This window comes from Pleurodeles waltl, chromosome 10 (assembly GCF_031143425.1).
Source record: "Pleurodeles waltl isolate 20211129_DDA chromosome 10, aPleWal1.hap1.20221129, whole genome shotgun sequence".
NCBI lineage: Eukaryota > Metazoa > Chordata > Amphibia > Caudata > Salamandridae > Pleurodeles > Pleurodeles waltl.
Window position 1 is genome coordinate 28,870,118 of NC_090449.1, and position 16,113 is coordinate 28,886,230.

A 16,113-nucleotide genomic window follows, 5' to 3' on the forward strand; every position below is an offset into this window, starting at 1 on the left:
GGGGGAGGTAAGTTTTGGTTAGTTTTACCAGGTAAGTAAGACACTTACAGGGTTCAGTTCTTGGTCCAAGGTAGCCCACCGTTGGGGGTTCAGAGCAACCCCAAAGTCACCACACCAGCAGCTCAGGGCCGGTCAGGTGCAGAGTTCAAAGTGGTGCCCAAAACGCATAGGCTAGAATGGAGAGAAGGGGGTGCCCCGGTTCCGATCTGCTTGCAGGTAAGTACCCGCGTCTTCGGAGGGCAGACCAGGGGGGTTTTGTAGGGCACCGGAGGGGACACAAGCCCACACATAAATTTCACCCTCAGCAGCGCGGGGGCGGCCGGGTGCAGTGTAGAAACAAGCGTCGGGTTTGCAATGTTAGTCTATGAGAGATCAACGGATCTCTTCAGCGCTGCAGGCAGGCAAGGGGGGGCTTCCTCGGGGAAACCTCCACTTGGGCAAGGGAGAGGGACTCCTGGGGGTCACTTCTCCAGTGAAAGTCCGGTCCTTCAGGTCCTGGGGGCTGCGGGTGCAGGGTCTTTCCAGGCGTCGGGACTTAGGTTTCAGAGAGTCGCGGTCAGGGGAAGCCTCGGGATTCCCTCTGCAGGCGGCGCTGTGGGGGCTCAGGGGGGACAGGTTTTGGTACTCACAGTCGTAGAGAAGTCCGGGGGTCCTCCCTGAGGTGTTGGTTCTCCACCAGCCGAGTCGGGGTCGCCGGGTGCAGTGTTGCAAGTCTCACGCTTCTTGCGGGGAGATTGCAGGGTCTTTAAAGCTGCTCCTTGAAACAAAGTTGCAGTCTTTTTGGAGCAGGTCCGCTGTCCTCAGGAGTTTCTTGTCTTTTTCGAAGCAGGGCAGTCCTCAGAGGATTCAGAGGTCGCTGGTCCCTTGGAAGGCGTCGCTGGAGCAGAGTTCTTTGGAAGGCAGGAGACAGGCCGGTGAGTTTCTGGAGCCAAGGCAGTTGTCGTCTTCTGGCCTTCCTCTGCAGGGGTTTTCAGCTAGGCAGTCCTTCTTCTTGTAGTTTGCAGGAATCTAATTTTCTAGGGTTCAGGGTAGCCCTTAAATACTAAATTTAAGGGCGTGTTTAGGTCTGGGGGGTTAGTAGCCAATGGCTACTAGCCCTGAGGGTGGGTACACCCTCTTTGTGCCTCCTCCCAAGGGGAGGGGGTCACAATCCTAACCCTATTGGGGGAATCCTCCATCTGCAAGATGGAGGATTTCTAAAAGTTAGAGTCACTTCAGCTCAGGACACCTTAGGGGCTGTCCTGACTGGCCAGTGATTCCTCCTTGTTGCTTTCTTTGTTCCCTCCAGCCTTGCCGCCAAAAGTGGGGGCCGTGGCCGGAGGGGGCGGGCAACTCCACTAAGCTGGAGTGCCCTGCTGGGCTGTGACAAAGGGGTGAGCCTTTGAGGCTCACCGCCAGGTGTCACAGCTCCTGCCTGGGGGAGGTGTTAGCATCTCCACCCAGTGCAGGCTTTGTTACTGGCCTCAGAGTGACAAAGGCACTCTCCCCATGGGGCCAGCAACATGTCTCTAGTGTGGCAGGCTGCTGGAACTAGTCAGCCTACACAGACAGTCGGTTAAGTTTCAGGGGGCACCTCTAAGGTGCCCTCTGGGGTGTATTTTGCAATAAAATGTACACTGGCATCAGTGTGCATTTATTGTGCTGAGAAGTTTGATACCAAACTTCCCAGTTTTCAGTGTAGCCATTATGGTGCTGTGGAGTTCGTGTTTGACAGACTCCCAGACCATATACTCTTATGGCTACCCTGCACTTACAATGTCTAAGGTTTTGTTTAGACACTGTAGGGGTACCATGCTCATGCACTGGTACCCTCACCTATGGTATAGTGCACCCTGCCTTAGGGCTGTAAGGCCTGCTAGAGGGGTGTCTTACCTATACTGCATAGGCAGTGAGAGGCTGGCATGGCACCCTGAGGGGAGTGCCATGTCGACTTACTCGTTTTGTCCTCACTAGCACACACAAGCTGGCAAGCAGTGTGTCTGTGCTGAGTGAGAGGTCTCCAGGGTGGCATAAGACATGCTGCAGCCCTTAGAGACCTTCCTTGGCATCAGGGCCCTTGGTACTAGAAGTACCAGTTACAAGGGACTTATCTGGATGCCAGGGTCTGCCAATTGTGGATACAAAAGTACAGGTTAGGGAAAGAACACTGGTGCTGGGGCCTGGTTAGCAGGCCTCAGCACACTTTCAATTGTAAACATAGCATCAGCAAAGGCAAAAAGTCAGGGGGCAACCATGCCAAGGAGGCATTTCCTTACACTAGTGCCTGTGCATATAGGATACCCTCAAACTGGGTCTACCGGGTCAAGAGTTCTTCAAGAGCTGGAAGTCTGAATATGTCAGGTGCATTAAGGGGTCAGGCAGATCCTACAGCTTAGGGCACAACTCACACCTCAAGCACAAGAGTACCACACGTGCAGCAGCAAACTGTGCTACGCCCCTGTGACAGACAGTCACCTCAAAAGGGACACCACGTCACTTTACCTTCATGCAGGGGAATGAGTGAATCCAGAGTGCTGAAGATCTCAGTCAGCTCCTCCTCAGACATGATGGCCAGCTTCAGCATCGGCTCATAGTAATTCTAAGGGGCAAGAAATAAACTATTAAAGTACCCTCAGATACAGCACACATCCACAGTGCAAGCTCCAGCACAAACAAAAAATCTACAGCAGATGCATCAGCAGTGCAAGCGTCTCCCACAGATGTAGCACAGTTCGGAGTTGAACCTTCATCCCTCGCAGAGGTCAGATGCAGCACAGGTAGGATCAGTGCAAGTGCTCCTTGAAAAGGTCAGGAGCAGCGCAGTACATCCCTCCATCACAGGAGTCAAGTGCTTCACAAGCACAAGCAGCACAAGCCATTCCTCCCTTGCAGGTAGTGCAGCACAGTCAGCAAGAGCAGCACACACTCCTAGCAGATGGGTTGCATAATCGGCCTCTCTGAAACTCTCTCAGAGGCCGGCACAGCACATGCTGCAGCTCAAGCTTCTCTTACACAAGAGATCAAGCACACTCAGGTGGCTACGGTGCAATCTTCTCGGCCATCAGCATCTTTACCTTCTTGACCAGATTCAGGTCGTCCACCAGCTGCTGTTCCCCCTGCATAAGCTCAAAGATAACCTGTGAAAAAAATGGACAAAAGCTTAATGTATTTTTTTCCAGTAAACCTAGAAATTCAGTTGCATTTTCCCCAACCAGAGAGAAGCAGGATGATGGAGACACCAGGCACAGCAATCAGTTTGTTGTTGAGCACTAACACAGATAGGTGGTCAGATACTGCCTGTCAACAAATTCAACCAGAAAGATGCTAATGATTTCTCTTGTAGGTTACTGACATTAAAAAGACCATCTGGAGCCCTTTTTGGACTATGAAACAGAGAACATCAGGAAATTAACCAATAGAAAATATTCCCTCCAATGTATGTGTCTGTGCTTGGCATGGTATTGTTTACATGCACACAGCCCAGAGTACTACCGGGTGACTGAACGAGCAACTTGTTCAGGGAGTACTATGTTAGGACGGTAATAACTACTTTTACTCCAGTACTTAAACCCCACAACCCAAGGATGGTAAAACAAATACAGAACATTGCATTTTAACATGTCACGTCATGTGCAAATCATTGAACTTTTGAAACATATGCAAGTTTAAAACCTCAGTGGATGCCTCCCAACAAATATCAGAAAAAGCAATCACTGCCTATGAGAATAAGCGTCTTTCCAAATCTCAGAGTAGGACACTCAACAGCACACTCGTCCTTCCAAGTCTCACAAGACGGCAAACGCTCCCAAGCGTATATCTTTATCTCCACAACTCACAAGAGGCACCCACTTCCCTCGAGTACACCCCTCCTAAATCTCAAGAGAGGAAAACCACCCCTCATCAGTACACATCTTGAGCCAAATCTCAGTATAGGGCAACCGCTCCCACTCACATATTTCAATCTCCAAATGTCACTAGATTGAACCACTCCCCATGAATACACCTCTCCTTCTAAATCTCAAAATATCAGAAAAGGGCAACCACCCCTCAAAGGAAAACAACTGCTCTCTATTGGTAGAGTCCCCCCACCAAATCCCAGGCGAGAGCAGCCACTTCACATCAGTAACATGCCTTTCTCCAGATCTCAGAGGAGAACAACCACTCTCCATCGGTACTGTCCCCCTACAAATCTCAGGAGGGCACCACTTCACATCAGTACATGCATCCTTCCAATTTTCAGAGGAGACTAACACCTCTCCACTGGTACTGTCCCCCTCCAAATCCCATAAGAGGGCAACTACTCCCCAAGGGTACAAACCTCGCTCCTTCCTTCACCTCACAAAATAATAAGAATTTGTTTTTCATTTTCCCACTAATCTATCTCTGTATTTTTCACTGCCATCATTAATATTTACCCTTGTCTTATAATCTCACACAAAGTGAATAGCTAAGTCATGGTATGTTCTTCAACCCTTCACCTACTATCCGTGGATGACAATCTTAAAGTGTATCTACACTTATAAATTGTTATTTTAAATTAAAGGAATTAGAAAATTGTAATTGTTGACTATCAGAAATGCATGAGCCGGGCTTTGGGTTTCAACTTGAGCCTGAAACCTCATGAGCAAAAGGCCGGAATAAGTCCATTATTGTCTGGCTTGGATTGGGAATTAGATTTGGTTGAGTGCGGTGGGCAATTTACGAAAGGTTATATTTTCATATTTTGTCTTGGCTAGACATGACAACAATTTATTTGGTTGGGCTAACTCTGCATCCAGTAAGACATATTAAGTGAAAAGCAGAAGAAATATACTCAAAGCTGCTGATGAACTCTAAGGGAACTACAATGCTGCATCGTGGCTACAATTCTGTTCATAGGGTTCAGACAAAAGTTTACAAACGTGGAGGCTGAAGTTCTAGTGAATTTACAGTTGGCAGAGCAGAGATGGTGGTGGAAATCTCTACAAAATCTATTGGGTTGGATGGCCTGTGCAATGTTGTACTTGATCATATGGTAGCCAGTGGAGTGTCCTGCTTATCAAGTGCTATGGTTGGTGCCTCAATGAGAGTTTTAGCTCCACTGCACAGTCTTACAGTAGATGCTCATACAGGCTTGTGTTACCCAACTGAAAAATCCTCAAAAAACCTCAAGAACATTTTGCGTTCACAGACCAACAGTGCTTTATTTAATTTATTGTTTTCAACTCATCCAAAAGAAATACATCAAAAGTGCTCATACATGGTCTAGTTTGATTATCCAAAACACAACTGAGGGTTCAAAAATCACATCCATTGTACAATGTGTATATTACATAGGTCCTGGGTGCATTTCAGGCAACAAACGCCCTTCCTCAGAGAAAGTTGCTGAAAGCAACAATAACAATCAGTCATCTATAATCTTAAGAATGTTAGACAATAAGGAAAACGAAGCTAAGAGAGCAACACTGCCCAAAACACCTATATTAAGATAAAGATACACAAATATCATGCAACCTCATTGCCACCTGGCAAGCGAAGAACTGCTGTATGGTATAATGAAACGTGGATTTAAGACAGTCAGACAAGGTTAATCAACACCAGTTACAGTCAAGAATCCCATGCATACGGAAACGGTCCTACTACATGCATAAAAGTGCCTAACACTGCCCTAAAACACCAAACAAATCGTCGTCAAAAATACATTTGAGAAAAGATGCTCAGCACTAGTACCGCCAACCAGAGTGAGAAACTCAGGGCACATTAAGCATGATCCAACAAGTACCAATAATCCCCTTGTGAACGTTTAGGTGCTCAAGGCTGTATCAATCTATTACCTAGTGGCCCTCACACTTTACCTCCTCTGAAGAACGAGACTGATAATAGAAATAGAGGTGTGACCGTGGTTATCAGAGGTTAGTGCCATGTCATGTGAACTAAGGTTAAAGGTTAACCAGAAACATCTCTGACTACCTGTCAAAATGACTCCATGATTGAAAGGTCCACAGTGTATGTTGTATGGACAACAGCTACCCGGAAACGAGATGACACTGCATGCTCATGATGCACAGTAAAGTTAATGTAAACCAAAAGCTCTTCTCCCTGCCTTGTAGGTGAACACCACTGTAATAATGTATATAATTTATGACAGGTGGTCAATGACGACACTGTGGGAGTGAGCTCCAATGATAGAACTATGTACTCCTAATCCACAACAGATAAATAACCTAGGATAAGAAAATCCAAAGGGTAGACAAAAGGCAAAAACACCCACTAACAATTTTGGAATTCAGATAGAGAAAATTCAGAAATAAACGAACAGATCAACATTTCACCTATGCTTTAAAAAAGATATGCTTTTTAATGAATATCTTATAAAACTGACATACATGATGAAACTCATGGCTGAAGTGAATTAAAACAATTCAAACAAGATATTTGCAGTACAGTCTGTGATAACTGTATAAAACAAGCATTTACAATGCAACGGGTCTCGCGTTTGCTCATGTTAGAGCTGATCGCGTTGTAAACTCCTAACCCGACTTTTCACCTATCGGGCAAAAGTACATTTGTGTACACAACCCGAAAAAGTTAAATTAACTATGTAAAGCGCTCGACTTCTGCCAAGCGAGATCGCGCTCGTAAATTAGAGAAAAAGAAGTCCACGAGCCCGATGGAAAACAGCGAGCCTCGCATGTTTTCTGTACTTGGTCGCTGCGCTGGAGGAGGGCTAGCCACCGGAAAAGGCATGACGTATGCTTGCCTTCGACTAATGAAAGCAAGAAGATTTTATTAGGCAAGCCCACGAACCAATAAAAAACACTGACGTGAAGTTGACAGGGCTCCGAGCCCTTTTCTAAATACAAAAGCGTCTCGCTGCGATAGGCATGCGCGAGCGCATGCAACGCAGGCTCGACCCTAATGAAACTCAGGCTGCAATCTGAGTGTCTATATTAGAGGGAAAAAAAAGGCATTTCTAACTTGTCGTTCATGCCCACTGGCTGTGGAGTAGTGAAAAGATTTATCCAAAAGATTTCTCTTTGTAACAGTTTTTTATTGTCCATCTCAGGGTTTCGTAGAATTAGTTCAAGCACTTGAAACCAGAATTAAATGGTGTTGCGATTATTGTTCAATCAGTGGGTTCCCTGAGGTTTTCAATCTGTTACCTGCGTTGCGTTTGTGCTCTGTAGTTCTTACTTTAATTTTTCATTCAGTCTCGCCAATGTTTAACTATCCGCATAGGCATTTCAAAGCTTTAATACAGTTCATACCGTCACAGCTCGCTGTGAGTCTTAAAGACATTTTGTGACCATGGTGAGGATGGGTGACAGTCCTCTAATAATACATTGTTACAGTGAACACAACTGCCGCATCTTAAGGTTCCTTTAAAAGAAAAGCTGCTTTCTGCACATGTTTTATGTTTGTTAGACAAGAGTTTTTAGATTTTTAGAGCAGTGGAAAGTAAACAGTGGTCTATTTTTGAACAGATCACCGAAATAGTTTTCTGCTTGCAAACTTTCCCAGTGAATGTTGATGATTATTTTTATCTTTGGACTTGTATTGGAAAATTGTGACACAAAGGTGAATCTAGATTGATTTGTTTTCTTTAAAAGACTGTCTATTGGTCGATTTGATGGGTTCAACTGCATCTTTAGTCATGTTATAGAAGGATTAGTTACTTACCTGTAAATCCTAGTTCTCTTCCAGGGGTATCCTCATCAAAGTCATAAACATTGAATATTCCCGCCCTTGTGCAGGGGACCCCGGAGCATATATAAAATATATACCTATAAAGTATGAAATATGCACGAAAAAAAAATATATATAGCATTTTTAGTAGACATATCTTTCATACTAAATTCATATATACATGTGTAAAACAGCAATGCAGGCTATAATCATAAACAAGCTAAAATGCTTTTTTTTTTTTTAAAACATCATAAAATTACAATAGAGAATAAATATCTACCCAAGCCCCCAAAACTGGGCTTAGGGAAATAAGCAGCAGCAATATCTAGAGAAAAAAGAGAAAAACTACATTGAAAAACAATGGAGCATTCTCAGCCAATAGTATGCATGCAGGTTAACACAGGAGAACCATAAAAACTTTGGCACCGTGCCTTTAAGACCCTGAGCACCTCCAGTATCCCACCATGCCTCAGTGGTGAAGGAAAGGTGACAGTTGGTTCACAGTTAGGTCAGTACTTTTTTACGGTGACAATCTGTGAAACTGATTCGAAAGACAGTCTGTCCTGCACTTCTAGGAGACGTGCGTCCGGGGAGGAGGGTGGGTTGTTTATGACTTTGATGAGGATACCCCTGGAAGAGAACTAGGATTTACAGGTAAGTAACTTATCCTTCTCTTCCAGGGGATCCTCATCAATAGTCATAAACATTGAATAGATTAGCAAGCCCATCCCTAAGCTCTGCGGACTGTCTAATAGAAGTGCAGGAATAGATACGTATTATGCAAATACATTTCTCAGAGATGCCTGCCCAACCTGGGCGTCTGCTCTTGCATCTGAATCTAAACAGTAATGTCTAGTAAATGTATGTACAGACTTCCATGTAGCAGCCTTACAAATCTCAGAGATTGGGACATTGTTAAGGAGGGCAGCAGTAGCCGCTTTTCCCCTTGTGGAATGCGCTTTAGGCCTAGCTAGTAATTGTTTATTAGCCAGCTGGTAAGTATTAACAATACAAGAAACTATCCATCTTGATATCGTTCGTTTAGATGCTGCCTCTCCTGTCCTCAAATTACCATAATTTACAAACAAGTGGTTGGAATGTCTAATCGATTTTGTCTTATCCAAATAAAATTTCAGCACTCTTTTCAAGTCTAAGGAGTGCAATGCTTTCTCCGCCGGAGTCTCCGGATTGGGAAAGAAAGTCGGTAAAGATATAGTTTGATTGATGTGGAATTCTGACACCACCTTCGGAAGGAAAGATGGGTGAGTTCGCAGAACCACTCTATTGTCGTGAAAAACTGTGTAAGGTTCTTTGGAAGACAAAGCCTGAATTTCACTGACCCTCCTCGCGGAAGTAATGGCTACCAAAAAAGCCGTCTTCCACGTAAGGTGTTGTAAAGAGGCCTTGTGTATAGGTTTGAAAGGAGGGCCCATAAGTTTTGACAGTACTATGTTCAGTTCCCATGGAGGAGAGGGTCTCCGAATGGGCGGAAAAACTTTTTTCAAACCTAAGAAATCCTTGACTACTGGTTGCGTAAAGAAGGATTCCTGAGAAGGTGACTTACGATAGGCTGTAATGGCAGACAAATGTACCTTAATAGATGATACCTGCAGACCGGACTTTGCCAGATGAAGTAAATAAGACAGTATGACATCCTCCTGATCCCGTATGGGATTGTGCCCTTGTTGACAGCACCATATGTAGAATCTCTTCCACTTAAAAGCGTAAGAACGCCACGTGGAAGGTCGTTTGGACTCTTTCAAGATGTTCATGCACTCCTGCGAGAGCCCTACGTGTCCATACTGCAGGAATTCAGGAGCCATGCTGTTAAGCTCAGAGAGGGTAGGTTGGGATGTAGAATCCTGCCCTCCATCCTGCTCAGAAGATCCGGTCTGCACGGCAGCCTCCTGTGAGGTTTTTCCGAAAGGTTGAGGAGATCTGTGTACCAGAATTGACGGGGCCATTGTGGCGCTATGAGAATCATTCTGGTTCTGGATTTGTAAAGTTTGTTGATCACTGCCGGTATGAGGGGAATCGGTGGAAAGGCGTAGAGAAATATCCCTGACCAGTCGATCAACAGGGCATTCCTGCGAGATCCCAGACGGTAGAACCTGGATGCGAAGTCTGGGCATTTCTTGTTTACTTCGTCTGCGAAGAGATCCAATTGAGGTCGACCCCATTGAGCGAAGATGTCCTCGACGACTTCGCCGTGTAGGACCCAATCGTGTGGGTCCTCTAGGTGTCTGCTCAGGAAATCTGCTTCCACGTTTTGTTGACCTGGCAGGTGAACCGCTGTAAGTGACATTCCCCTGGCCAGGAGCCAATGCCATATCGTTTGGGATTCTCGAGATAGGGGTAGGGATCTCGTTCCCCTCTGTTTGTTCAAATAATACATCGTGGTTGTATTGTCCGTTTGTATTAGGAGAGATTTCCCCTGAATCAATGGAGAGAAAGACTTGAGGGCCAGATGTACCGGTCTGAGTTCCAGCAGATTGATGTGGTAGTTCCTTTCCTTGTCGGACCACAGGCCCTGAGCTTGGAGGGGACCCAGATGAGCCCCCCATCCCTGAAGAGACGCATCCGTTACCAGAGTGTCAGATGGAATTACCTGGCGAAACGGAGAACCTACTGACAGGTGAGGTCTGTGCATCCACCATTGCAATGACTGAAGTGCCGCTGTCGGTAGCCGCACTCTGTCCTCCCAGCGACCTGTCCTTTGGCTCCAGTTGCTCTCCAATGCCTCTTGAAGGGGCCTCATGTGCAGCCTGGCATTTGGGACAATGAAAATGCATGAAGCCATGGAGCCCAGTAGCGATGTCACCTGACGGGCAGTAGGTGCGTCAGCTTTTAACAGGTCTTGACACTTCCTGTGTATCGATAAAAGTCGTTCCTCCGAAGGATACACTCTTTGGAGCTCTGTGTTTAGTATAGCTCCCAGGTAGTGAAGGTTCTGTGTTGGAATCAAGGTTGACTTTTGGTAGTTGATTTGAAGACCTAGAGACTCGAAAACCCTGAGCAGAATGTCCCGATGGCTTCTCGCCTGATCCGGAGAGGAAGCCTTCAGTAACCAGTCATCTAGGTATGGGTAGATGAAGATCTTTTGTTTTCGAAGATGTGCCGCTACCACTGCCACACATTTCGAGAAGACGCGGGGGCAGATTTCAGGCCGAATGGTAGAACTCTGAACTGATAGTGCTGTGAAGCTATTTGGAAACGCAAGAATTTCCGATGCTTGGGAGCTATTGGGATGTGAAAATATGCATCCTGCAGGTCGATGGAGCACATCCAGTCTCCCTGATGTAGTTGCGGGAAAATCTGGTGAAGAGCTAGCATCCTGAACTTCTGTTTTCTTATGTACTTGTTCAGCAGCCGTAAGTCCAGAATTGGTCTGAAAACACCCTCTCTGCCCTTTTTCACCACCAGAAAATAACAGGAGTAAACCCCCTTTCCTCTGTGCGCAGGTGGAACCTTTTCTGTTGCTTTCTTTTGTAAGAGGGCGAGAGCCTCTTTGCGCAGCAGGCTGAGATGAGATGGAATGCATCTGGCTGGTGGCAAGTGTGGTGGAGGCTGTCTGAAAAGAAGAGTAGCCATTTTCGACAATGTTGAGCACCCATTTGTCTTTTGTGATAGAGTGCCACTCGTGAAGATAACCTGTGATACTTCCCCCCCACCGGAGTGGTGTACAGTGTCGAGGGAAGCGAGATCTCATTGTTTGGCCGGCGCTTTCGGTGTGGACTGTTGAGGTCTACTTGACCCTCTCTCCCTTGTGGGCTTACGAGCCTGAAAAAGGGGGCGTCCTTGCTGTTGTTGTGGCCTTTGGGACCAGTGAGGGGTTTGAACCCTCTGCTGGAAGGGGCGCCTGTCATAAGGCCTGTACCTCCGCCTGAAATCTTTCTTCCTTTCCAGGCTTACTGCCCTCATGGTGTCCACCTCTGTCTTCATGCGGGCCATCTCTTCATCTGCATGGGTACCGAACAGCGAGTTCCCACTGAAAGGGAGATTTAGGATGCGCTGCTGTGCTTCCTGCTTTAAACCAGTCAGTCTTAGCCAGGAAGACCTTCTAGCACAGATTCCATGCGCATACCCATGCGCAGCTAAGTCCGCCCCATCCGCCGCCACGCTGAGGACCTGGTTGGATACCAGGCATCCCTCTTGCAGAATTTCTTGAAAGTCCCGTCTGTCTTCTCTGGGCAATTTTTTCTGTTAATCTGTGGAGGGAGTCCCACAGAGAACAGTCATACCTGTCCAGGAGTGCAGAAGCGCTGGTGACTTTCATTGCAGATGCCGCCGTACCGCACATCTTTCTCCCCAGAGAGTCTAGATGCCTGCTCTCTTTATCCGGGAGGACCGTGGAGGATGATGCCACCGAGTGGGTTTTTCAGGCTGCGGCCAATATAACAGAGTCCGGTGGCGGATCCTTTCTTAGGAATAAAGGATCCTGTTCGGGAGCCTTATATTTTTTTTAGGATCCTAGCCGGGGCAGACTTGAGTGTGGCTGGGGTCAGAAAAGTGTCCATGGTTGGCTGCAATAAGCCCGGCACTAGTGGTAGTAGCTTTTTCGACACTGATCTGTGCTGCAGAGTCTCAAAGATGACTGACAAGGAGGTAGATGGCTCCGGAACCTCTATATTCAATTTCTGCGCTCCCCTTAACAGCACCTCGTTAAAAGTGGTAATGTCATCCACCGGTGAGATCCTAGCAGGTGGAGAATCTGTTAGGGTGGGGGAGTAACGCCCAACAGATGATCCTGACGGCGACCAAGAGGGTGATCTTCTGTGTCGTGATCGTGACCCGGATCTCCGTTGGGAACGAGACCTGCTGCGAGATGCTGTAACAGAGCGCCCAGGCCTCACGGTCGGTTGACGAGGAGCAGAACGAGCCCGTCCTGCCTGCGCTGTCGGCGATGGTGTTCTCGGGATAGAGGCAGTAGGAGAGTACATTCGAGAGTATTGTGAATCCGGGAAGGCCGTTGGTCTATTAAGGCTCTCCAACCATCTAGGTGATAAGTTGATGGGAGAAACATGCCCTGATGATGCCGCTCTCGAATGAGATGAGTCGCTCCGTATGGAGACCACTGGAGATGGTGCCTTATCCGCTGGAGGACGATGCTCTACTCCCTGCGAGACAGGTAAAACCTGTGTCGACGTCGACGGCTGTGCCGATGTCGAAGGGCACACTGGTTGGTCCGGTCTCGACGTTGAATGTCTCGACGTGGAGTGTCTTGACGTCGAGCGGCGATCTCTTGACCTTGACCTACTCGCCGTCGTGTGCCTCGACGTGGAGCGGCGAGTGGCCGACGGCGGATGTCGCTCATGCCGTCGTGGCGATTTCGACGCCGTGTCTCTTGACGTCAGAGGGCGTGAAGTCTTCGGCGGCGAAAGGGCGCGCCGGTGATGGCTCGACATCGATCGGCGGGCTGCCGTCGACGGAGATATGCCCCTGCAATGACCATGTTCCCTCGACGCCGTATCCTTCGACGTCGGGCGGGTCGCCGTCGACCTATGCCGGTGAGACGGTGGCAGCGACTACGTCGACGGGGAACAAACAGGTACTTTCCTACCTGTTGACGTCGACCTGGCCATTCTCTCCTGAGAATGGCCTGCTGGTTGCCTGGGAAGTGAAGAGGACGATGTCTTTTGCCTCTCATGAAGCCCATGTAGCCTGATCTTCTCTCTGTCCTTCAGAGTCCTCTTTGACATATTTTTGCAGTGCTTGCAAGTGTCAGGGCAGTGACTCTGAGGCAGGCACACAATACAAAGAGTGTGGGTCTGACTGGGCTTTCTTCTACCCACAAGAAGGGCATTTAACAAAAAGTGAAGGCATTTTTCTGTCAGGAAAAAACTGCCAAACTCAGACAAAGATGTTATCTGTCGAGTGAAACAGGAAAAAAACGCGGTTTTAAAGGATTTTTCTGAGAAAATCTCAGAAAACAGAGAGCTCAATGCTCCAGGATCCTCTCAGAAGAAGCCGGAAAAAAGAACTGACCTAACTGTGAACCAACTGTCACCTTTCCTTCACCCCTGAGGCATGGTGGGATACTGGAGGTTCTCAGGGTCTTAAAGGCACGGTGCCAAAGTTTTTATGGTTCTCCTGTGTTAACCTGCATGCAGCCTATTGGCTAAGAATGCTCCATTGTTTTTCAATGTAGTTTTTCTCTTTTTTTCTCTAGATATTGCTGCTGCTTATTTCCCTAAGCCCAGTTTTGGGGGCTTGGGTAGATATTTATTCTCTATTGTAATTTTATGAGGTTTTAAAAAAAAAAAAAACTCCATAGAAATAAAGCATTTTAGCTTGTTTATGATTATAGCCTGCATTGCTGTTTTACACATGTATATATGAATTTAGTATGAAAGATATGTCTACTAAAAATGCTATATATATATATTTTTTTTTTCGTGCATATTTCATACTTTATAGGTATATATTTTATATATGCTCCGGGGTCCCCGCACAAGGGCGGGAATATTCAATGTTTATGACTATTGATGAGGATCCCCTGGAAGAGAAGCACATTTGTTCTGTGAGCTCATAAGCAGCTGTTGTAGCTTTTTGAAGATTTTCAGCATGAAGGACTGTGTGCAGCGGGACTAGATCCACGCCTGTAGAGATAGTTATTTCTACATTTAAGAACTACACGAAGAGACAGAGAGTGCACTATTGCTGCACGTTAATAGTTTGTGGAATTTAATTTAAGTTGTGTCTAATTTTGTTCCTCAGTCGTATGGAGTCCTACTAAGGAACCCCTAGAAAAATGTAACGAGTATTACCAGTATTTTTGTTATTCTGTCAGGATTCTTTCTGGGAGGCAGGGGGACAATGTAGTTTAGTGTTGAGACAAGCTAGAAACCATTAGCATCAAGTTCATCTTTCAGGTGAAACAAGAACGGCATATTCTTATATCAAGAGATGGGAGGTACAAATTACATCTTATTTTTCGGTACAGGGTACAGATTTTGCCCAGCTACACTTGTTAAGAATTTTGTTTTTTTCTGGTGGTAAGGGTGTAATGCTAATATGAACAATAGCTGAGTTAAGGCATGGTAGATACTGAATGCATTATACGTTTTTAAGGCATTACTTTTCAGCCTGCTTGACGACATCTAGATTTCTGTGACCTCCAGCAATGTTTTGAAGTTGTTAGCAAAACAAAAGGATGATGGACGGAATGCTGAACATTTTCAAACACTCACCCCCAGTCACAGATCTGGGTTTAATTCATCGTTCTTTTGCTCACCACGCCAACCCAGTTTTGCCCCAGCTATATGCAAATCAGTCTTGACCCTGTTCCCCATAGGAACAGTCCAGCTGCCAGTTAAGGACCTCCCAGGACCAGAAATAAGCATCCTGGGACCGGTTTCAGGGTATCACCCTTCATCAGCCAGGCTAGCTTGAACCCAGTGGCACGGGACCCACATCAGGGCATACCCTTCCCACTTAGGGCAACTTTAGCAACACAAAAGGATGACGGACGGAGTGCTGAAACGTTTCAAACACTCACCCCTAGATACAGATCTGGGTTTTGAAGTGGTTGACAATATCTGTGGTACTTGAACTCTTGAGTAGAGACAGATCTGCCTCATGAGAATTAGAGTGGACACTCACTGAGCTCTACCAACACCCAAAATGTTACCATTTGTGATGGCAAGGTAGAAATTGTGAACCTTGGTGATGCCAATGCACTAGCTCCTGGCAGTCTAGTAGGATCTTGAAGGCGACTGTGGTGGCGTTTGGAGAGCGGGGTAGACGTAGGTGGACATGGTCTTCATCAGTCACTACAGAAGCGAGGTTAGAAAAGGCCCATGGTTTGCTAGTATTTTGACGTAGAGTGGTGATTTCTAGGACACAGTAATGTGGGATAGTTGACCTCGGGACAGTACAGATGGAAGGAGGATTGTGTGAAAATGACCTTGCTTGGTTCTCAGTAGCCATTGTGATAGAGTAGAGCGGGGCATGCACCTCAAAAGTTTCTCCTGGTTGGATAGTGAGTTTGCCTTTGTTTGTAACTCAGAACTTTCCATGTTGTCAACATTTCTTCACGTTTTGTAATATTTCCATGTACATATATATATCAGCTTTTCGTAAATCTTTCATTTTTTAATTTGAGTTGGGTGTGGCCAATGAGAATGGCGGAGGTCAGAGAATGAGGGTCACTCGTGCAACAGAGTGTGACAAGTCATTCCATCACCCAGATGATAAAAATATTAACACAGTTGGGGAAAGGATCTGGCAAAACAGATTTATCTTGTTGATTTTGCGCAAGATGCAGTTTTGTACTTTTAAAAAGTTCTCAGTGAAGTCCCCAGGAAGTGACATCTTATCCTACATTTGTGAGTTTCCCCATGCCAGCCACTGCCCTACACAACACTGCCAGCCACTGCCCAACAGAACATTGCCAGCCACTGGCGCACAGAACATTGCCAGCCACTGTGCCATAGAAGACACTCTACTGCACCAATCGCTGTGCTGAAG

The 16,113-nt window shown here is 46.4% G+C and overlaps 1 protein-coding gene across 2 annotated transcripts in view; it reads right to left on the reverse strand.

Annotated features, from left to right (window-relative positions):
• LOC138260967 (rho guanine nucleotide exchange factor 3-like) overlaps positions 1-16,113 on the reverse strand; it is a 197,999-nt gene that overhangs the window by 49,510 nt on the left and 132,376 nt on the right. For both annotated transcript variants that reach the window (XM_069209525.1, XM_069209526.1), the window contains 2 exons: positions 3,054-3,116; positions 2,482-2,578 (listed from right to left, as the gene is read on the reverse strand). In XM_069209525.1, coding sequence (XP_069065626.1) covers positions 2,482-2,578; positions 3,054-3,116 — 160 coding nt within the window. The remainder of the gene's footprint in view (positions 1-2,481; positions 2,579-3,053; positions 3,117-16,113) is intronic.